At 45.4% G+C, this 23,492-nt stretch overlaps 1 protein-coding gene across 1 annotated transcript in view; it reads left to right on the plus strand.

Moving 5' to 3' along the window:
- GALNT17 (polypeptide N-acetylgalactosaminyltransferase 17) overlaps positions 1–23,492 on the plus strand; it is a gene marked incomplete at both ends in the record, with an annotated part of 480,311 nt that overhangs the window by 254,765 nt on the left and 202,054 nt on the right. The window contains 2 exons of the mRNA XM_080703050.1: positions 7,889–8,063; positions 13,875–14,072. Coding sequence (XP_080559176.1) covers positions 7,889–8,063; positions 13,875–14,072 — 373 coding nt within the window. The remainder of the gene's footprint in view (positions 1–7,888; positions 8,064–13,874; positions 14,073–23,492) is intronic.

The raw sequence follows: 23,492 nt of genomic DNA on the forward strand, positions 1-23,492 counted from the left end.
TCTCTGCATTAGTCAGCTTTGTGTTGCTATAACCAAAATACCTAACAGGAGCCACTTAGAGGCAGAAAGGCTTATTGGCTCATGGTTTCAGAGGTTCAGTCCGTGGTTGGTTGTCTCCAAGGCAAACACATCACGGTGGCAGGGTGTGGAGAAGGAAGTCGCTCAGCTCATGGCAGCTGGGAAGCAGAGCAAGAAATGGGAAGGGACAAGGACAGGTATAGTTTAAGGCCACGCCCCAGTGATCCACCTCCTCTAGCCACACCCCACCTCTGAACCTTGGTGCAATGGGGACCAGGCTTTCAACATATGAGCATTTGGGGGGACACACTCCAGATCCAAACTGTAAAACTATATACACTACCCAACTTAGTCACATAGTAGCCATCTCAGTTACCAACTCAACTATCACAGCACTACAGGGCTGGTGTTCAAGTAATCGTTGTTCTACTTAATGATGGCCCCCAAATGCAAGCATTTATTATAGTATATTGTTATCATTGTTCTATTTTATCATTCACCATATTTGTTAATCTTTTCCTATGTCTAATTTATAAATTAAACTGTATAGGAAAGTATGTATAAGAAAATATATAGAGAGAGTTTAGTTGGTACTATCCTTGGTTTCGGGCATCCCCTCAGTGTCTTGGAATGCACCCCCTCAGCTGAGGGGAGATTACTGGGCTAGTAGTAGGAATAGTGCGGTTGAGAACAGAAGCCAGGAACACATGAATCCTGGTTGAGGGACGGACATAATTGAGAGATTGTTCCATGCAAGCGTAACCAGGATTTAGGTTTTGCCAGTGGCGTGACAAGTCTTCAACATTTAGGCAGAAGTCATCGCTAAGAGATTCGGTGTTTTTTTGTTTTGTTATTTTATTTATTTTGCTAAGGCAGGACAAGAAGGATCCAAGTCATGGGAAGGGCCAAGGTGGGTAGAGCATCACCAGATTATGGAATGTCTGCTCAGTTGGGATGGACCTTTTTCCACACACAGGCACTAATTCATGAAGAAGCAGGCTGACATGTCATAGATGAGGGGATATGCTGAACCACAGCTACCTGACGCTTATCCACCACTCTCTTGGAGCTTGGAAGAAATGTAGCTTCATGGGCTGTACCTCAGACCTACAGATTCTAATGCCAGTGGAGGTTTGAGAAACATTCATTTGAGCTTAGACTAGTGCTCCCGAGTCTCCGTGTCTTATAGAAGTGGAAGGCTTGTTCCCATCACCAAGACTTGCTGTGTGAGTGTTGAGAGATAAGGTTGCCCGCTGTTGTGGACCCACAGACTTGGCCCAACCCTGGACAGCGTGCCCTCTTCCTAAGCCCATGTCCACGCAGCTCTGAGATTCCTGGGATGGTTTTGGAAGCCAGCAAAGATGAGTTTACTTTCTTAACCCTTAGTCTTGAACAAGGCTTAGAGCCTTGCATGTCTGCTGTGTAATATCACTGAAAGTGGTTCCTACCGTTTATACCTTTCTTATTTTCTTTTTAAACTCTTTAAGCCTGGATGACAGGTGTTACATTTATTGTTAAGAGATAGCTGTATCTCCCTCACCAGTCCCTTCTGGTCATGGTCAACATTTGCTTCTCCCCTCTTGGGGACCCCAAATACTGTTTATCAAAATCTTAGGAAACACATGGATTCCCCGATGGCACCTGGCCAATTTAATATTGAATTTCATCTAACCCTGGAAGGTAAACATTTATCTTCGCAGAAATGAGTTTTTGTTTCCTTCTCTGAGTTTGTTGGTAAGAAAAAAAATAAAAACTCAGATAAAATGTTTTTCTTTCTTTCCTTATAATGTCCAAGAATGGTTTCATCTGGGAAGGATGATGAAGGATCTTGGGTGGCTGGCATGATGGTTCTAACTACACTCGAGTTGGGGGTCTTCTTGCTCTCCCAGTAGGCACTGGGACCTTGTTTGACTTGGGAACCTGTGTACCCATTCAATTTAAGATAAATTTGGGGTTTTGCACCCCCACTCTGGTCTCTCTCTCCTTTTCTACATCTTAAGAACCCAGTGCCCTCTGTCACAACTGTGTCCCACCAGGACTACCCTTTCTGGATTTTTCTCCTCAGCTGTCCTATTCATGGAGTTCGCTCTCTGCTGACCCCGTCCCTGTAGGAGCCTGTGGCACCCAAAAAGGAATTCTTTATTGTCACTAGTCCCATTTTGGAACTTCTATTTGGTCTCAATTAATGGCCCATTAATTCTCAGCTCTCATTTTCTTCAATGCACCTGACTTTGCTGACACTTGATGGTGAGTAGCTGTCAGAGGATGGGGATATGTCCTTTACATCCATGTGACTCTCTATAGATAGCAGGAAAGTCAATGCACTCTTCTTCCTCTGTGAAATTCTACCCTTTCTATGGTGCTCTTTCTACCCACTGCTGATTTCTTTCTCTCTTTCCTGCCTCCTGAATGCATGTTTTTTTTTCTAAGATTGGTTCTACATCTTATTCATTCCATCTTCTGGAACCATCACCCTTTTATACACCATCAGATTTCACTACTTTGTCCCTGACACCTTTTCTTTTTTGAACCTATTAGCCTTTCGTTCACCTGTCAACCTCTGAATGTCTCCAAATAAACTCATCATCTTCTTTTTCTTTTCCCTTATTTTACTTTTCCTTCCTTTCTTTCTTTCTTTCTTTCTTTCTTTCTTTCTTTCTTTCTTTCTTTCTTTCTTTCTGTGGTACTAGGGTTTCTGGAAGCCCTTCTACCTCCAGGCTACACTCCCAGACCTATTTTTTATATTTTTGTTTGGAAACAGGGTCTCTTGAGCCAGTGCAGCTAGCTTCAAACCTGCGGGATCCTCCTGTCTCTCCCTCCCAAGCACAGGGATTGCAACTGTTCACCACCACACCCGGCCCCTTATTTTTCCCTCTCTTTATTTGCAGTACTGATGATTAAACTCACTGGTACCCTACCTCTGAGCTGTATCCCAAGCCTCTATTTTATTTTGAGACAGGGTCATGCTATATTATTTAGCACTGGCCCTGAACCTGTGATCCTCCTGTCTCAGCCCCTCCAAGTACTAGGATTATAGACACATACCACCAGGCCCAGACTTTTCTTAATTAATGGCATCTTCCCAATTGCTTAGAATGAAACGTTGGTCCCTGTGATTTTTGTCACCTAGGTAGATTCAGTTGTGCGCCTGTGTATTATTCTGGAGTAGTGAATGTGCATATCCAAACCTGCCTCCAAACTTAAACACCTCCTCTGTGAACACCCAGCCAGAATAATTTCTCCTTGATAATTCCTTGTAGCACTTTTCCTCTGTGATTTTTACTCTTTGTCCATTGGCTCCATTTACCTTATAATGCTAAATATTGTAATTTTTCAATGATTTTCCTCTCCTTAGCTAGGTTGTAGTGTCTTCGAGGGAGCACTTGTGTCTGAGTTGTCTTCTCGGTTAGGCAAGGAGACAACCCTGTACCTCAGGAAGCCCAGGGTCACACTGCAGGGCTGGGAAGAGAACGCTGTCAGTGGTGTTCATTCTTGCACCCTGCTGGTGGGATCCTGAGATCTGCCCTAGTATTCCCATAAAAGCTCATGGGCTGCCACTTCCGTTGCATCTGGATCAAGGTGTCCCTGTACTTCATAAAAGTGAGAATGGTGCCTTTTCCTCTCTGTGTGGGGTAAAATAGTCCCGACTCTAAAATGATACTGGTAACGTGGGAAGACAAGCTGCTTCTGCTTCATGGGAAGTTATAAAATGGATCTGTATTATTAATACTAATGGACCAATTATTAGAAATAACATTTATTAGATGCATATTAAAGGCTTTATGTGTAGCTCCTCATTTGCTCTTAACGGCCATACAACCAGTGCTGAATGATTAGACATTATTCTTTTATCCCCTTATACTTTTCAAAGCCCTTTGGTGCCCATTTCCCCGTAGCCTTGAGATGTGGGAAGGGAAGTTATTCCTTTCTACACTATACTTTCTTTTCCAACTTTGTAAACCCTTACCCCATTTGCTCCCTGCAAGTCTCAGTTACAGCTAAACAAATGAGGAAAAGCCTGCATACTTAGACATGTTGATTGGTATAGCCAGGAGCTGGCATCTAGGTACAAGGAAGAACCACAGCGAGGCCCCAGCTGACAGCTGTCAGTGCCTGTGGGACCCTGGGCACTGTGCTCAGCACTGGAAACTCCCTGAACTTAGAGGGATTCCTGCCATCACAGGCTAACTCTGGTGAGGAGAGAGGGTTGCCATCATAAAGTCCTAAGGGCATGTGATCTATTCCATGGCTATTACCTTCAGTGGTGGCCCCTCTGTCCCTCCCTATCCCCCAGAACTCATGGATAATGAAGGGAAAATAAGCAGGCATGACTTATCCAACATTCCTTGTCCATTTCCTGTTGCTATGACAAAGTACCCATGGCTGGGTAAGCTATAAAGGAGAGGCATTATTTGGCTCAGAGTTTGGAATTTCAAAATGAGGGCCTCATGCTATATCAAAGCATGGTGAATGATGGTGCACACCTGTAATCCCAGTACCTGGGAGGCTGAGATAGGAGCAGCTTAGTGAGGCCCTTTGAAGCTTAGTGAGACCCTATTTACAAATAAATAATAAAGTAGGGCTGGGAGTATAGCTCAGAAGTAGAATGCCTCTGGGTCCACTCCCCAGTAACACACACACACACACACACACACACACACACACACACACCCCACACTCGGCAGATGGTGTCACATGGTGGGAGTGGGAGCGTGTGTCACAGTGGTGAGCAGGTGTGTGCCGGAGAGCTGAAATGCGAGTGGTGAACTTGCTTTAGCTTTATGACAGCCTGCTCTCAACGGATATTAAGCCAGTCTCTGGAGACTCCGCTCACTCCCATGAGATCTATCCCAGTCTCTCCAGAAGGATGTTAATCCCCCAGATCTAATCACCTCCCAAAGACCCCACCTTTGGACACTGCCACATTGAGCCACATCTACCAGGATCTTGGGGAGGACACATCCCCACAACACAGCATCAACCTCTTCACTAGCGTTCTCACTCCAAGAAACTCACTTAACCGACAGGAAAACCCAGCCAACATGAACTCGGCAGTGACTCTTAGGAGCTAAAAATTCTCTGGGCCACTGCAATCCCAGTTGCTTGGCTTATGTTCTCCCACAATGAATACAGAAGCAAGGTTCTTCACAGCCTGGCTTCTCCACTGGCCCCTCACCAACTCTGGGACGATGGAGATGATGACAGCAGTGATTCAGGCAAAAATCCCAGCCAGAAGTTTTGATGGTGAGCATGCTACAGGCCAAGCATGTGCTAAGCCTGCCCCATGCATTTCGAGCTCTGTAGTTCTCAGAGTGTGTTTTTTCCCCCTGGGTCTCCTTAGAAACGCACATGTTCAGGTCCTAGCCCAAATCTACTAGAGGAAAAACTGGGCAGAGGTACCTGGCAGTTTGTGTCAGCAGCTTCAGTTGATGCTGATGCCCCCTCCAGCTTGAAGACCACATTACTGGCTTGTCAGCCTGTTCTCATCACATCTAGCATGGCTTCCTCAGGTATCCTGGGCTGCTGTGAAATTCTCTGTCCAGGTTCCTTCAACCTGTCTGGAGGGCAAAAAGGAAACTAAAACCAGTGTTAATACTAGCTCCTTACTGCAGCGTTTACACTGAGCCAGGCATGGTTTTAGGTGTTCCCTCCGTACAAACCCTTTTAATCCTCACAATTGCTGAGAGAGAGAAAGAGAGAGAGTTATCATCTCCATTCTATAGACGAGGAAAAGGAGGCACAGCAGGACCGGCTGCCTTGACCAGGTCACTCAGGCAGGGCACAGTGGCACTAGGAGCTGAGCCCAAGGCCGTCTGCCTCCAACCTCGGTGCCAACCGCGTGTTGGGAGCCATGGGGCCAGAGGTCTGTTCCCTCCGCCCCAGCCTACACTTTTCTTCTTGAAGCAGATGGCATTCTGCCACTGGCCTCCTACTTCTAATCTTCTCCTGCTGCTACAACAAAATGCCACAGGCTGGGGAGCTGAAACAGCAGAAAGATACTTTCTCTCAGTTCTGGAAAGGATGTTCAGGATCAAGATGTAGCAGAGGTGGTGTTCTTCATGGTCTCCTCCTTGGCCTTCAGATGGCCTCCCTCTTGCCATGGGCATCCCCCTGTATGTGTGCAGGCCCCTGCCTATGTGTGTCAGATTTCCCTTTCTAAGGATGCAGTTGGATTGGATTAGGGCCCACCCTGACAGCCTCATCTTAACTTGATCGTTCCTTTAAAGCTGTCCAAGTACAGCCACATTCTGAGCTACCAGGACTTAGGACTTTAACAGATGAGTTTGAGGGAGACACAGTTTAGTAAATATCCTTTCCTAATCCCATCATTAAACCGTGAGAGAGAGAGAGAGAGAGAGAGAGAGAGAGAGAGAGAGAGAAAGAAGAAGAAGAAGAAGAAAGAGAGAGAGAGAGAGAGAGAGAGAGAGTGTGTGTGTGTGTGTGTGTGTGTGTGTGTGTGTGTGTTACTGGGGATTGAACCCAGAGGCATTCTGTCTCTGAACTATACTCCAAGCCCTGTTTTATTTTTATTTTCAAACAGAATCTCTAAGTTACTGAGGGTCTTGCTAAGTGGCTAAGGCTGGCCATGAACCTATGATCCTCCTGTCTTTCTTAGCCTCCCAAGTACTACGAGTATGCTACTTCACCGTTGACTGACAGTAACTTCCATGTCTCCACCCACCTTGGGATGCTCTTACTCCCTTTGTCTCTATACTGCATTCTCTGTGCTTCTTCCTGGACCACATGGCCATGTTTCTATTCTAGGGGTGATGGGCTGTTGACACACTCAGGTGAACCTCTCTGTAGGCTACAAACGTTTGACTTTAATTTGGCAAAAGCTGCCAGCTTTACCTAGGAAGTGAGGGATCTTCCCAATATCTGGCAGTATAGCCTGTTTAGCTTTCTCTCCAGGGAAGCCAGAGATAACATTTCCTAAAGCTGGGCAGAGTCAGCTGGGCAGCTGCTGGACGTAACATTTCATCTACAGAATGAGAGTGTCCAGGAGGACATCCGGAGGGTGCGCCTATCTAAACATCCTCCTGTATTAGCTCTTTCCCCAGTCTTCCTGCATCTGGTGACTCTATGTACACACAGGTATCAACCTCTGTGTCTGAAGACTTCATCATGGTTGGTGGGGTTTCTGCTCTTCCATTACTGGGTGTGTGGCCTTGGGACAGGTAGGCTTCCCTAAGATTGTATTATAATTTAAAAAAATGGAGTTAATCTCTCTAGTTAATAGAGTTAATCTAGCAACATCCTAGGGTTGGTGTAAGGATTAAATTCAATCATATAAATAAAACTTTATCACCTGCTCATTGCAGAAGGGGGAGTAGTGTTCAAACCCCAGCAGGGCTGCTTCAGCCATATTTCTACAGTAGTAGCATTTTTAGCTACTCTGCAAAGATTTGTTTTGCATCCTTATACGAGCGCGGGTCCTATTAACACTGCATCTGGTGCGTGCCCTGGGCCAGCCAGGACACATTCTATAAGAAGCAGTTTATGCGCACATGGAAGAGACCTTGAAAACAGGACCCAGAGGGCAATGGGAAGACAGAAATACTAGCTAAGAAAGTAGGAATGGCCACAAAGAAAGGAAATCTCAAAGGACATATGCCAGCCTGCAGCAGTTGGGATATAAAAGCTGGGACTGTTTCCTGTCCAGTCATATACATAGCTGTCCCGGATGAGGGTGTCAGAGATGTTTGCTGAGTCGCAGACTGACCAGGCTGTTTTTTTCTACTAGAATTACTAACACACCTACTCTTTTTTGCGGTCGCTGAGCTTTGAGAAGATCTGTAAGCCTCACAGTGGGCTGGGTGCAAATTCGTGATGACATATTCATGGACTTCTTGACTTTTGTCATTTGTAGAGGAGCTGAAGGCCCCCTTGGAGGAGTATGTCCACAAACGCTACCCCGGGCTGGTGAAGGTGGTCCGCAATCAAAAAAGAGAGGGCCTGATTCGAGCGCGCATCGAGGGCTGGAAGGTGGCCACCGGCCAGGTCACTGGCTTCTTTGACGCCCATGTGGAATTCACCGCTGGCTGGTAGGTCACGAGCTAAAACTCAGGGGCTCCCAGGATTGTTGATGTGGTTAGGAGGGGCTGGGATCTTGGAGATGGGACAGCTTGTCTATTTCCTTTGGGATGACCAAAATGAAAAAGAATTAGTTGAAGAAGAGGTGAGGTAATTGGGGAAAAATGGGAAACGTGAATGAATTTGCTGTCTATTCAGTCTATGACTTCTGTCACCATCATGGTCATAGTCCCTTCCCAGGGAGCATGCCGTGATACTCATTAGCTAGAACTCAAGATAGTTGTTCAGTGAAAGGACAAAACAGTCATATATGTATTGATCCGTTCTTCTACTTTGCTTGTTCTCTTTTCTGGGGAGGATTGCTGATTGTTCCTGTAATTAAAGGGATTTATTTATAATTCGGTCTACTTAGGCAACATTTCCCAGACTTTATGGAATTCTCTTCAATATCATTCAGAGGAAAAGGAGGTTTATCCTCTGCAGTTATGGCCCTGATATTTTATTAGGCAGAAAGAACAACATGAGAGAAATTGTTGAGCCTACGGAGAGTAGACCATCCCAGTTCTCCGAGCATGGTGGTGCAAGCCTGTAATCCTAGTACTTGGGTGGCTGAGGCAGGAGGATCACAGGTTCAAGGCCAGCCTCAGGATTGTAGCAACATGCTCAGCAACCTAGTGAGACCCTGTTTCAAAATAAAAAATAAAAAAGGCTGGGGCTGTAGCGTGGAGGTAGATTGCCCCTGAGTTCAGTCCCCAGTACCACCAATAAATAAATAAATAAATAAATAAATAAATAAATAAATAAATAAATGAAAAAGAAAAAGAGAATGCCCAATTCATTCAGTTCATTCAGTAAGTATGTTAAGTAGAGTAGGGCTTTATGGTTTAAAAGCATAGTGGAATGATGACTGCTAACTAACCAACTGTAAATCAAGTCAGAGGTGTAGTAACCTATGCCTTGGGATGATTAATTATCAAGAAGAGTCTTTTTATTTTTAATGGACACAGAGTAATTATACATATTCATAGGGTTCACTGTGATATTTCTACACATACATACAATGTGCAATGATGAAATCAGGGTAATTAGCATATCTGTCATCTCAGATATTTACTATTTATTTATTGGGAACATGCAAAATCCTGCCCTCTAGCTATTTTAAAATGTATAGGAAATGACTGTTCACTGGTCACATTACTGTGTCATGAGAATTTCATCCTCCTAGCAAACTGTACTTTTGTACTGGCTGAGCAGCCCTCTCTACCCCTTCCCCACTGTTCTTCCAGTGTCTGGTGACCACTATTCTACTCTCTACTTCTATAAGATCAACTCTTATTTTTTTACTTTTGGGAACTGGGCATTGAACTCGGAGGTAATCTAGCTCCAAGCTACACCCCACCCCCCTTTTTTTTTTTGCTTTTGTTTTGAAGCAGGCTCTCACTAGGTTGATGAGATTCCTGCTAAGTTTTTGCAGCTGGTCTTGAACCTACGATTCACCCATTTCATCCTCCCAAGTACAAGGATTACAAGCCTGTACCACCACACCTGGCTTGTAAGATCAACTTTTAAAAAGAAAGCAATCTTTTTTTTTTTTTTTTTTGGTGGTACTGGGGTTCCTGGAAGCCCTTCTATCTCTGGGCTACACTCCCAGACCTATTTTTACATTTTTATTTGGAAACAGGGTCTCCTAAGCCAGCGTGCGCAGCTGGCTTCGAACCTGCGCGATCCTCCTGTCTCTGCCTCCCAAGCGCAGGGATTACAAGCGTGCGCCACCATGCCCGGCGAAAGCAATCTTTTATTTCATAAATAATGTTTATTTACACTCAGTGATACCCCGGAAGTTGTTTAAAGTGCCGGATTTGAAGAACCAATACCTTATCACTAATCAAGCATTAAAATGCCTGAACTCTACCGTTTGCAAATCTTCATTTATCTATCTTGTGATGGATGGACAAAAGGAGGCAGGTCATGCTAGAACCCACAGATGTCTGCGTTTGCAGTGCCCACTGATATCTGTTGTCATGTGGGGCACCAGTGTTCTCACCTGAGTTCTTGCTGCTGTCAAACCCTGGGGACACCCAGCTGTGTGTCTTTACTCCCAGCTTCTCTCTGTTTTTCGGAGTCATTTATCCTTTGCAGTAGTTCTCAAGGTGGTCCCCAGACCGGGAGCATCAGCAGCATGTCAGGAGTGCAGATCTCAGGCTATTCCCAGACCTCTGCAGCCAGGAGCCGAGGGTGTGGGTCCAGTGAGCTGCAGTAGCCAGCCCTCCAGTCACCAGGTGATGCAGAGACACACTCCAGTTTGGGAACCATTGAGCCAGGAGCATCTGAACAAATGCACCTGCATGTTCCAGCATAGCTGCAGGCGTGGTGTCTTTTGTCTTTTCTACATCATCACCTCCTCCTTTTCCCCTGACCCTTCCACCAATACTTCCTTCCCACCGCCATGTCCACTCATCCAGTCAGCGTCACTTCTAGCCATTTACCTTCAGACTTGCTCTCCTGTGTGTCCCTCCTCTTTCCTGTCTTGACCACCTGTCTCCCACCTCAGCCCTTCTGCCATTCGCTTGAATAATGTGGCAGCTGCCTGATCTTATTCTTTTGATGGATATTTTCTGGATTCCTACCATGTCCCTGATGCTGTTCTTGGCCGGGGGTTTGGGTAACCAACTGTCTGGGTTTGCCTGCTTCCCAGGGTTTCTCAGGAGTTTCAGTGGTAACTCTGGAATCGTCTTAGGCAAACTGGGACAGTTGGTCACTCAGCTGGGATTCAAAATCTGGCAAGACTTGGTATCTTCCCTCCAGTCTGTAGTCTGATTGGAATCTATGTAGTCTAATCCATCTGAGTTTAATTCTGAATGATCTCTGTGACTCCACTCAGTCATTCAAACTCATGTTCACACTTCTAACAAGGGGCATATTTGTTTTTTTGAATTAAAATACTTTTGTATAAGCCGGGAGTGATGCCACAGGCTTGTAATCCCAGCATTCGGGAGGCGGAGAATGGAGGAGCGTGGTTCTCGGGCAGCCTCAGCTAGTTAGTGAGGCCCTACGCAACTTAGTGAAACCCTGTTTCAAAATAAAGAATAAAAAATTGGGTAGGAGGTGTAGCTCGGAGGTCGAATGACCCTGGGTTCCATTCCCGGACCCCCCCACACACAAAAAAAATCCTTTTGTAGAGTTGGGGCATGGTGGCACATGCCTATAATCCCAGGACTTGGGAGGTTGGCACAGGAGGATTGCAGGTGCCAGGCTGACCTCTACAATTTAGCAAGACTCTCAGCAACTTAGCAAGACCTTGTTTTCAAAATAAAAAAATAAAGAGGGCCAAGGGTACAACTTGGAGGTAGAATACCCTGGGTTTTATCCCCAATACCCCCAAATTTTAAAATAAAACCCTCTCGTGGTTCTCCACTCCAGGGAAGATGGTGCTGCAGCTTTTACTAGGCTACGTTGCACTCATATCTCCAATCTCAGTGACCACAGCGCTAAGGTTTCTTTCTTGCCCGTGTGGCGTGCCAGCTGTGTGTTGTCTGTGGCCCTGCTTGAGATATCCTTTGTTATATGGGATCCAAGGAATACTCCTCTCTGTGACATACCATTTTGCAATGGTGGGGGGCGATGATTAAACCTTGAGATATTTGTTAGTTTCTGCTCTGCTGTGACATTGTCACCTCTGCCCACATCCCATGGGCCAGACGATTCACACGTCCAAGCCTCATGCTAATTGGAGGATGGTGGTGGTGGTGGGGTGTTTCCCTCCAGGAAGCACAGCAGGTCACATGGTAATAGACAGGAGGTCCCCAGGGAGAGGGGCAAATAACTGGGGAGAGGCATAGGAGAGTCATACAGTCTTTCATGGACTGTGAGATCCAATTCTTCAGCTGCAAAAGCTCCATTCGAATCCAGGTCTTCTGTCTCTGTGCTCAGTATCTTGTTTCACAGCTGAGCTGAGGGCTTCTGTCTGCATAGCATAAGACCAACTGGAGGAAACGTGGCCCATTCAAAGAGCCTGTGCATCCTAGAGGTAAGGTCTGAGACCAGACCACCTAGGTTAGATGCCCACTTCTACCACCAGCTGACCATGTGGCCTAGGGCCAGCTTTTTTTTTTTTTCCACCTCCTTGGGCCTCAGATTCTTCATTTGTAAAATAGTGATCATTGTATCCTTATCATAAGATTGTTTTGGGGGTTGTATCAGCGATCACATGTAAGATGTTCAGAATGATACCTGGCACTGTGCAAACACTTGATAAATAGCAGATCAAGCCAGGTGTCTAGCACATGCCTGTAATCCCAGTACTTGGAAGGCTGAGACAGGAGAATCACAGGTTCGAGGTCAGCCCTGGCAACTTCGTGAGACCATGTTTCAAACTAAAAAAATGAAATAGGGCTGGGAGTGTAACTCAGAGGTAGAAAGATCTTGAGTTCAATCTCTAGTACTATAACTACCCCCCCCCCAAAAAAAATAGCAGGTCAAAGATTAGCAGAGGTAGCATGCAGGCTTTGTGACTTAAATTAGAGGATATGGTCTAAGAGGAAAAAATATCCTTTCTTTTGGGGAAAAGTAGGGAAGACTTCTTGGGAGAGGTGACGTTTGAGCTGAGCCTCCTTGGCAGCTAGGCTTTCTGCCAGTTTCAAAGGGCATTCCCAAAGAAAAGCACAAGGGAAGGCTGGGCGGGGGGCAAAGCTCTGGGGCACGACTAAAAGCCGTGGCGCGCCGGTCCCATTTGGCTTCAGCCTCTATGGCGTGTGCAAAAGTATTGAAGGCAGTAAATGGCCCAGGGTATATTTTATTGCTTGTTTTAAATAGAAAGATGAGATGAGCCAACAGGTAATTCAATAGCTGCAAATGAAAAGAGATCGGTTGTAGACTGAGCGCTCTCATTATTCTTCCAAATAATGCAGAGGAATGGGATTTTCACTTGACTCTTTTTCAAAGCCAGCACTCTGGTGTAAGCTGGGAGATTAATGCCCTGGCTTACAGGAGCCATCTTCTCCTTCTCAAATATGGGAAACGATCCCTTTCCTGTGTCTGCCGCAGAGACACGCGTTGGCGGAGGTGTCGGACCATCTGCTTTCTCCCAAGCCAGCCGGCGACACCTTGAACTTGGAGCCAGGTTCCTGACTAATGCCCGCTGCAGCCCTGAGGGGGCAGGCAGGCTAGGAGAAAGGATTCTGCCTGCCTTTGCAGTTAATTAGTTCCAGGCCCTCCATTGCTAACCAATTCAATTAGATCTCTTTTAAGAAATCAATTAAATAATCAATTAAGAAAACGGAAATAGTCTCACACACACACACAAAGAAGCTAGTGAAACGCTTATTAAAACCAGACCGTCTGAGGTAGAAGTGATCTCTTTTGGGGAAAGGGAATTTTTCAGTGCCAGCCAAAAAAACACAAGAGGTGCCAGACAGTGCCCAGAGCAGAAAGTTATGACACTGAATAACACTCCAGTGGACCATCCAGCCAGGAGGCTTTTGAGGTCAAAGCGAGGCTTAGCATTTCCTGGAGGAGGGGCCCTCATGTTGTGACTTCCCCCTTCCGGCTTCTCATATCAAAGGAGGTGTCACTAGAGTGATTCCAACACGGTGGAGGTGTGGGTGACCCGTGCACTTCAAAGGCCACACGTGTGGCTGATGCTGCTACCACTTGGGCAGGTCGCTGAGCTCTAGGGAGCCTCGGTTTCCCTCTGAGTTCCAGCCTGTCCAAAGCCCGGCCTTTTGGCTAACTGGCTTCTGTTCATCGCAGGTGGCCTGGGGTCTGTGCTACTGAGAAGCTGAATCAGGAGAGAGAGATTTAATTTCAACTTCTCTGCGTTGCAGGGCCGAGCCAGTGCTGTCCCGCATCCAGGAGAACCGGAAGCGAGTGATCCTGCCGTCCATTGACAACATCAAACAGGACAACTTCGAGGTGCAGCGCTATGAGAACTCAGCCCACGGGTACAGCTGGGAGCTGTGGTGCATGTACATCAGCCCCCCCAAAGACTGGTGGGACGCCGGAGACCCTTCGCTCCCCATCAGGTGTGTGATGGCAAACTCGGGTGACACAGCGAGCCCCCAGGTCCAGGAGTAGGGAGGAGCAGTGCAAGGGGGCGAGGAGAGACCGCCACGTGCTGGTGTAGCAGAGCGCAAACAGCTCCGCAGGAAGGGCGGGCACCTGGGTGCAGAGCTTCCTGTGGAGGGAGGACATTGCATTTTGCACCTGCACCTGCAGATTCCAAGTGCAGCTCCTTTACAAAGCCGCACTGAAAGTTTAAAATTGATAGCGATGGTCACTGCTGTTTTTTTATTCTTCTTTGGGTCTGACTCCCCAGGGTGGCAGTAGTTCCTCTTATTTGTGGCTTTGCTTTCTGTGGTTTCAGTGACCTTCAGCCAGCCAGTCTGAAAATATTAAGTGGGAAATTCCCCCAATAAGTAATTCATAAGTGTTAAGTCACTTTTATGACATGAGATGGTTATAATTGCTCTATTTTTAGTATTGGTGATTGTTGTTGGTCTCTTGCTATGCCTAATTTATACACTAAGCTTTCTTATTTTATCCTATTTATACATTGAACTTTAACACAGGTATGTATATATAGGAAAAATTATTGTATATAGATGGTTAGGCACTGTCCAGAGTCTCATGTATCTGCTAGGTTCTTAGAAAACATCCCCCTTGGATTGGAGGACACTACTGTGCTTCATACTTGAAACCTTGTATAATTGCAGTGTTTCTCGTCCTTTGGTGTGACCCAGTACTATGTTGGAAGGGGCAGTAGTTGTGTGGCCTCCTGGGTAATGGCAGGGCCTTTGGGAAGTTCCGTGTGGCTTCTACCCCAGGTCCCACCCACCTGCCCTTCGGGACCAGAAGATCTATATGTCACAGCAAACCAGCGGGGAAGCTCAAATATAAAGGGTATTGAAAACGCGGGTTAATTTTGATGACAAACTAGTTTTCAATTGCCGCTGGAATCTAAATATAGTGACTTAAAACATCACAGACTTACTATCTTATAGTTCTAGAGGTCAGAAATCTGAAGTGAGCTTAATGGGGCTCTGGTCAGTGTCAGGAGAGCCAGGTCCTTCTGGAGGCTCTGGAGGAAGGTTGGTGTCTGTGCATGTTCCTGCTTCAGGAGACGCCTCTGGTGTTGGCTCCTGGCCACCTCACAGCTCTCTTTCTCTCCTGTTCTTTCCATCAGATGGCCTTCTTCTTCCTTTGCTTTCTTGCTTCTCTCTTATAAAAGCTCTTATGTTTACATTTGGGGTCCAGATGTATAATCCAGGGTAACGATTCCATCTCCAGATCTTTAAATACAGTCATCTCTGCAAAGTCTTTTTCCCTTTGAATGTAAGATTGCAGGCTGCACAGATCAGGCTGTGGCTCCAGGGGTGGGTAGCAGCATTACTCTGCCTGAGTGCCCAAATGACTCTTACGACCTTGGTTCTGCATAAAGTTTGGAGGTCTGGGAGAGAGCAGCTGATCTTGGCCCCCTTGGCGATCAGCTGTTGTTGTAAAGGGGGAGAGCCAGAAGAAATTGTGGAATAGGAATGAGAGCTTCTGACAAGTAGCCCTGAAGTTCTTTCTCAGTTTACAAATTTGTCACGAAGAACACAGTTTTGAAAGCTGGCCCAGTGGCCCGTGCGTGTAATCCCAGTCCTTGGGAGGCTGAGAAAGGACGATTAAAAGTTCAGAACCAACATCAGCAGCTTAGCCTCCACAAAGTACCTACGTCTTATTTCAAAGTAATAAATTTTAAAAAGGATTACCTATGGCTATAGCTTGGAGGTGAAATGCCCCCGGGTTCAATCCCCAGTATCAAACAAAAACAAAAACAACAAAAAACATAACTTGAGAAGTTCTCTCATTTTTCTGCTCACACTGAAAGCTGTAAATTTGCAGGAAAGTGAAAGCCAGCTGTGGAGGAATCCGTGCTCCAAGGAAGGTAGTCTTTCGGTCTTTTCTCAGCTGAAATTATCTTCTCACTCAGTTTCTACCTCAGCCGCTCATGTAACGCTTGCTGCAGGGCCGTGCGCTTGGCTGCCTGGGAGTAATAATGTAGACTCATCACTAAGGTATCATCTGAGAGCCAAGCTGTAACCTTCAGGGATATTTAAACTTTAATGGTGAGTGCCCAAAGACCCATTGTCCTTCAGATCTTAAGGGGATGAAATTGGAATGATGGACTTCAAGACATTAAGTTTCATATTTTGGGCAAACGATGCTTCCTACCCAGTGTCTTGCCTGGCACATCGAGAGGCTGGCCCCCAGCCGTGACAGATAAGGGAATGAGGGTGTTAGCAACAGAGGAAAGGACTGATTACAGTGAGATGCTCTGGGATCCTCAGTGAACATCTGTAATGACTACCTCTGAATATGTAAAGCACTAAGCGAAACGTTAGCTTGTGTTCTGTGAGTTCCGCTAACATTAACAGATGATTAATATGCACTTCAAAAAGGCTCAAGAAAATAGATTCGTGATCATGAGTCATTAATGTTACATGCATCTCTGACGCACAAAACAGAATCAAATACCAATGATTTCCTTTTAATGTATCTTAACTTATGAAATGCTTAATTTGTTAACAGTTGATGGTCGGGATATTTAATTGTAGGAAAGATATTTTATGATCCTTTTGATATTATTAAGCAGATACCGTGTGGTTTCTTGAAAATCACTAGGACATGGCTTCTTCTTCTCTCTGTGATCACATAACTTTAATAGTTACAATTTCACTGTAGTAAAGGGCTAGAGGAGAATTTCAGAATCCAAATGGCATTAGATGAGTCTCTAGATACTAGATTTCCTAGTCGGCCACATGCTGTAACAGGTTCAGCATGAAGGGAATTTATATGCTTCCTGTTTTCCGTTATTTCATATATATTATAATTTTCCTCCTGCCAAAATGGGGATCTCTGTCTGTCCTCTGTTCCCCTTTGTCTACACCAGAGTTTCAAGTGCAGAGAGTGGGCAGGTGCTGCTAAAGAGAGAGCGGGGCCAAGTGTCAGGGTTGGAGTTGGTGGAGGGGGATTGGAAACACATGTCCCACCCGAGGAGGCAGCTGCCACCACTCCCACCTGATGTCATGGGGGAGGGGGGACCTTTGAAAAGAAGCCATGATCTAACTATTTTGGAACATCTCCTGACTTCCAAATATTGGTAAAATAAACTCCTCTTGTTGAAACCTGTGAAGACCCAGCAGCATGACTGGAGACTGCACTTGATGGCCTGGGCTCCTGGAGTTTTCTCTCCCTCCTGCCCCCTTGGGGACCCCATACTCCCTAAGAGATCCTCAGTCCATGCTTCTCACACTGTGGGTGTGAGTGCCTGTGCTCTGTGGCATTATTGTGGGGCTGTGGGATTTGGGGAAAGTGTCACCCAGAGCCATAGGAGAAACATGGTCAGTCTTCCCGGAGCTAAAGCAAAGCTCGTAGGATGCCCCTCCCACCTGGACTGCGTCCAGACCTTTCTGCTGAGGTTCATCTGGGGAAGTTTGCAAGGCACTGACCCAGCTCTTGGCTCTGTGTGGGAAAGGTCCCCAAATCCTTGTCTTAAGCCTTGATTATTCTCCAGGAATGCCATCTCACTCAGCCATCATTAGATGAGTGGATTTGAACATTTTTGATTCAAGAACCTCTTTGATAATATGATGAAAGCCATAGACCATCTTCCCCCATACGTGTGTAAGTGGAAAGAACTTTGTGTACAATCCCATGAGGATTATAGATGCCTTGAAGCCAATCTCCTAAAGGGCCTTGAGGCTTATATGATGGGCCACTGCTCGGTATCGCTACTTGGCTTTCCTAGGCAAGAGCCTTTCCATAATGCCCACTTGTCTGCATGCTCTGTGAGGCCGGGCCTCTGGTGTTTCATAGCTGCACCCCAAGTGTATAATAAATACCGGCACTTAGTGGGCATGCCCAAAATACTCACCGAATTAGTGAATCGGTGAGTGGCATCTGGGGTTTAGAAGAGAGGTTAGAGCTCACGCATGATTAGAAAGAGGGTTGCATTGCACAGAGGTCCAGGAAAGACTGGGAAGGAAAAGTATTTCTGGGACTAAAAGAAGATTTTGGTTAATATTTTCACTGCTGAAATCTAAAACAACTGGCCACCCAACCTTGAAGAAGGACGATTTACCTGCTCACAGTTTGTTTTTGTTTTTGAGATTTGGGGATAAGTCATGTGAGGCCCTAGTCTGCAGATCTAAGGGCGGGCCAAGAGCAGGAAGCCGGCAGAGTGAGAAAGCTAGAGGGCAGGGCTCTACTCTCACGTCATGGAGGCTGGAAACAGAGCAAGCAAGCAAGGGGATTCATCTTTGAAAGCACGGTCCCTAAGGCTGCACTCCCAGGGACCCACCTTCTCCAGCCACACCCCACCCGCTTCGGTTACCACCCAGTAAATCCATTACAATGGATCTCTGTACTGATGAGATGACAACCCTCATGACTTCATTGAATCAACTCTGAACATTAATACATGGGCTCTTCGGGGAATATTCAATATCTACCCATAACAGGGGGTGTTTATAAAGGAGACTAAAATGAATGCAAGGTCAGAGAGGTAGGAGGAGATCCAGGTCAAAAACAAAAGGCAACAGTGTCCTGGAGATGCAGCACCAGGAAGACTAAGAACCTCCTTGACAAGCAATTAGCTCATCATCGCCTTGGTGAAGCCATTTTAAGGGAGTATTTGCATCTGAGGCCAGATGGCAGTGGGTGGAGGAAGGAATGGAATAGGAAGAAGTGGAGGAGTGAATGCAGATTGCACTGCTGAGATGTTGGGTGAGACGTGGAGAAGGGCAGAACTTGGTAGGGAGGGTAGAAGATCAAGTGACAGGTGCTTTTTGGGAAAGGGAGAGACTGAACATGTGCCTCTGCGACACTGCTTAAATAGAACGTATGGGGTAAACAGTCCCGAGTCGATGGAGGGCTACGTTTGGAGAAATGTATTGTTATGTGACTTCATCGCTGTTCTCACCTCATCAAGCACACTTATGCAAACCTGGATGGTTAGCAGCCTCTTAATGCAATCAGAGATGGGGAAGAGGTAGGAGGTTGCTGCCAACGTAGCAGGATCTACTAGTTTTTGTTTGCTTTTTTATTTGTTTGTTTTTGTTTTTATGGTGCTGGAGATTTAACCCACAGATGTTCTACGTCTGAGCTATACCCCCATCCCCATTTTATTTTTGAAACAAGGTCACAAAGTTGTAGAGGGCCTCACTAAGTTGCTAAGAGTGGTCACAAGCCTGTGATCTTCCTGTCTGAGGAAGTATTTGGATTCAAGTACTTTCCCAAGTACTTGAATCACAGGCATGCACCACCATGCCCAGCTACAGAATACAGTTTTGCAGCAAACACTTTTATTTTATAGCATTGAACCCGGGGCCTCAGGCATGCTAGGTAAGAGATCTACCGCTGAGCAATATCTCCAGCCCAGTAAGCTTTTATTTTTAACAAGTAGAAGGAATCCCTAAAATAACATGCATATAGTATAGTAAATACTTAAGTTGGTAACACGGTCATTTATTACCCATTATTATGCACTGTACATATTTTACGTGCTAACCTTTCTTATACCTGGCAAGCAGCAGGTTGGTTTATCATCATGAGGCAGCAGGCATTTTTCAAGTCCATTATAATCTTATGGGACCACTGCTGTACACGCAGCCTGTCAATGACCCAAACCTTGTTGTGCAGCACGTGACTGTATTTTTCAAACTCCTGTGTTTTTTGTTTCTTTTGGTCCCATTTAAGCAGATCGGTGAGGTGACTCCTTCTCTTGTCCCTGCCTGCAAACTCTACCAGACCCCAGGATGTTTCTTATTGTGCTAAAAACCTCAAGAGTTCCTTTAGGTCTCAAATAGGCCTTGATTTCATTACTGAAATTGCACTGCCTCATGCAATAATGAACTCGAACTTAATTGAAAATGAGAATCTCCTGCCATCCCTTGCTGTGGCCACTGCAGGCTGCCCCTGTGCGGCAGGAGAGGCACTCTAGTCCTTCTGCTCTCTCCCACCTTGCTCCCAGGAGGTGCAGTATTTGAACCCAGTCCGGTCCAAGCAGGAGGAGGATGAAGGCTAAAGAAAATTGGGGCTTCTTCTTCGATTGGTACTGACCAACCGTGATGGCGTTGTGCTCTCTGGCTCCACAATATTAAGGCTGTTTTTTTCCTGGAAGACTTGCAAGGGCCCTTCAGTTCCTCAGTGTGTGAGATTTGAGCAATCTGAGCCTGCAAGTTGTTGGCTAGGTTCAGTGCAGGCAGAGACTCCCCTCAGGTGGCCTCTCCCAGCACCCTTGCCTTCCGCCTTTCTGCCGACCCCACACCCTCTACTGCTGGGGTCTCTGCACTCTACCAATGCCCACTAAATGTCTAGCACATCTTTTTTTTGTTTTAGTTTTGTTTTGTCTTTTTTGTTTTTGTGGTACTAGGAACCCTAGGGCATTCTACCTCCAATCTATACCCCAGCCCTTTTGATTATATACATATATATATATATATATATATATATATATATATATATATATATTTTTTTTTTTTTTTTTTGGGTGGGGGGGAACAGGGTCATGCTAAGTTGTCTTAGAATCTTGCCGTATTGCCGAGGCTGATCTTGAACCAGCAACACCCTGTCTCAATCTCCCAGGTACTGAGATTACAGGTATATGCCATATGTAACCATCCCTGGCTTGGTTTTGTTATATTGACAGTGGTGATGTTATTGCAGTAATCTCTCTATATAACTTTTTGCCATTTTAACCATTTCAAAGTGTTTAATTCAGTTACATTAAGGTTTACAATTGCATCACCACTATTGACTTCCAGAATTTTTCATCAACACAAACATAGCTCTTCATACTCATTAAGTAGCCACGCCCTATCTGTCCCTCTCTACCTTCTTATAGTTGATGACCTACTTCCTGTTTCTAGGGATTTGCCTATTATGGGCTGTTGTAAATGGAATCATATGCTAGACACCTTTTTATGCCTGGCTCCATTGACTAGCATAAACTGTATGAGGTGCATGCGTTGCTGTAGCATACGTCCATATTTACTCCTTTTTATGGTGGGAATCCCTTTGAAAGTAGCCCCAGGTCCATATTTCTTCTGTGGATTCTGTATCTCGTTTCTGAGATTTATAACTCTCTCTCTCTCCTGGGGAAGGAGAGTCTGCTTCCCCTATACAGAATCCCTTCTGCTTCACGGAGAACTTTCCTTCTCTAAGCTTGAGTCACACACCAGTGATAATTTCCCTCCCTGCCAGGAGCACCGACCACCAAGTTCAGAGTTAGATAGTAAGACCCACCCTCTTTCCCCGGGGAGTGAGATTCTGGTTTAGGGTCAGATGCCCCTCCCCTTGGGTACATCTTCTTTCAAGGAAACCCTCCTAACAACACATTCCTTTCCCCAACTCCTTATCATCCTTAATAGTCAGCTAATCATCTTTGGATCTCTGTTGAACTTTTTATGTAATCTCTTTGAATATAGTATCTATTATCTGAATATTTTCAGCTCTTAAAAGAGGAGAAAGAGCTCTATTTTTAGCACAGTACGATCAGCCTTCAGTATTCACTAGTCACATATCTGAATTCAACCAACCTCATATTGAAGATGATTTTTTTGAAAATTATATATTTGCTGAGTATGTGCAGTCTCTAAACAATATAGTATTGTAGCTCTTGGCATAGCATTTACATTGTATTAGATGTTACAAGTAACCTGAAGATTTTTGTGTATGTGTGTGATACTGGGCATTGAACTCTGGGCATTCTAATTCTGAGCAACACCCCAATCCTATTTTATTTTATTTTATTTTTTTAGAAGTAGGATCTCAGTAAGTTGTGGAGAGTCTCACTAAGTAGATGAGGCTGTCCTCAAACCTGTAATCCTCTTGTCTCAGCCTCCCAAATACTGAGATTACAAGTGTGCACCACTCTGCCTGGCTCCGGAGATGATTTAAAGTGTAAGGAGAATGTGCTTATATGCTACAAATACTATACACCATTTAAAAAATTTTTCACTTTTATTAGTGTGTTACAATCAGAGTGAGTTTCAATATGATACAAACATAGGTGCACAAAGCTTATACCATTTTCTAAGGAACTTGAGCCTCTAGACTTTGGTATGGATAGGAAATACTCTAAGAACCAGTCCTCAATCACCCTCAGATGGGATGGGAGGAGGAGAGGAAAGGTCCAAAGACAGAGGGAAAGAGAGAACCTGGAGAGGGTGGAGGAGTGGGGTCAAGGACCTGAGGAGTGGTCTGGTCTTGAACAGCAGGAAGACAGCTCATGTTCTATGGCTCACATTTTCCTTGTGAGTGAGGAGCTGAAATCATTTAAGAGAGTGAGCTTTGGAATAGGGTGCTGGCTGCAGGAAAGAGGGAAAGATCTGGAGCCATTTCTGAGAACATTGAGAAGGGGTAAGCTGACCATAAGCAAAAAATAACTGCTGGCTATTTTGAAGACCCAGGAGGATACATTCAAAAATTTCCATCAGGATTCTGTGACAGAAAACTACCACAAATACAGTTGTGCTTTGATAGATACTTAAATTTTATTATTTGTAATATTATGCACATATACTTGAAAAAGAGAAGCCAAGATAAGAAAGAAGGATACCATGGGTTTAGCCTGAAGGCGTGGAGGTTAGGTTCACCAGGAACTCATAAAACCTGGCGTTTCTCAGTAGCCTTGAGAGGACACCAGCTCTCAGCTCAGGAACTGCTGATCTGTACAGTCCTCTCCAGCTGTAAAATCCACAGGACTTTTACCATAGAGCACAGGGTCTAAGGGGTGTGGACGAGACGTTTCACCGCACATTGCTTTTGGGGCACAGGCTAAAAGCTGAATCGGGCCTCTCCTGAGGGACAGAGGGGCCTCTCTGCTCTGCGTTAGTAATTAGTGACATTACTCATTACTGAGCAATTCAGGCTGATGATTAACAATTAGCAATCCTTAATCCAACATATAATTTGATAATAAATTATAAAGTCCAGGAGCCGTTACAGCCTGTTAGACACACCCAGTTGGAAGGGCCTGCCCTGCATATTCAGAGTTGCTGGGGCCTCAGATTCTGTACACAGATGTATATAATGGGACAAGGCTATTTTTCCCTCCCTGGGGGAATATGACTGGTGCACACAAGAGGAAAGATATGAGTGAAAAATCAGAGGTTTTTAGACTTTGAAACAGAGACATCTTCTCTTTGCATCAGCAGATATATTTAAAGTACCAATTATGGGCTCAGCCTTGGGGTAAGCACTTTTAGGACAGCACTGATAAATGGCATGTTCCCTCCTGCAGAGTTTATAGGCTAGTTAGGAACACAGACTGAATGTATGTGCTAGTCCTTTGGTACAGGTAAGTGGGGATTAACGGCGGGAAGGAAGCTTGTGAGTGGGATGGAAGGAAGAGCCAGAACCATACCTAACACTGAGATGTGTTTGTGTGCCATATACTG

The sequence above is a fragment of the Muscardinus avellanarius genome (genome assembly GCF_963383645.1).
Source record: "Muscardinus avellanarius genome assembly, chromosome: 10".
Classification (NCBI taxonomy): Eukaryota; Metazoa; Chordata; class Mammalia; order Rodentia; family Gliridae; genus Muscardinus; species Muscardinus avellanarius.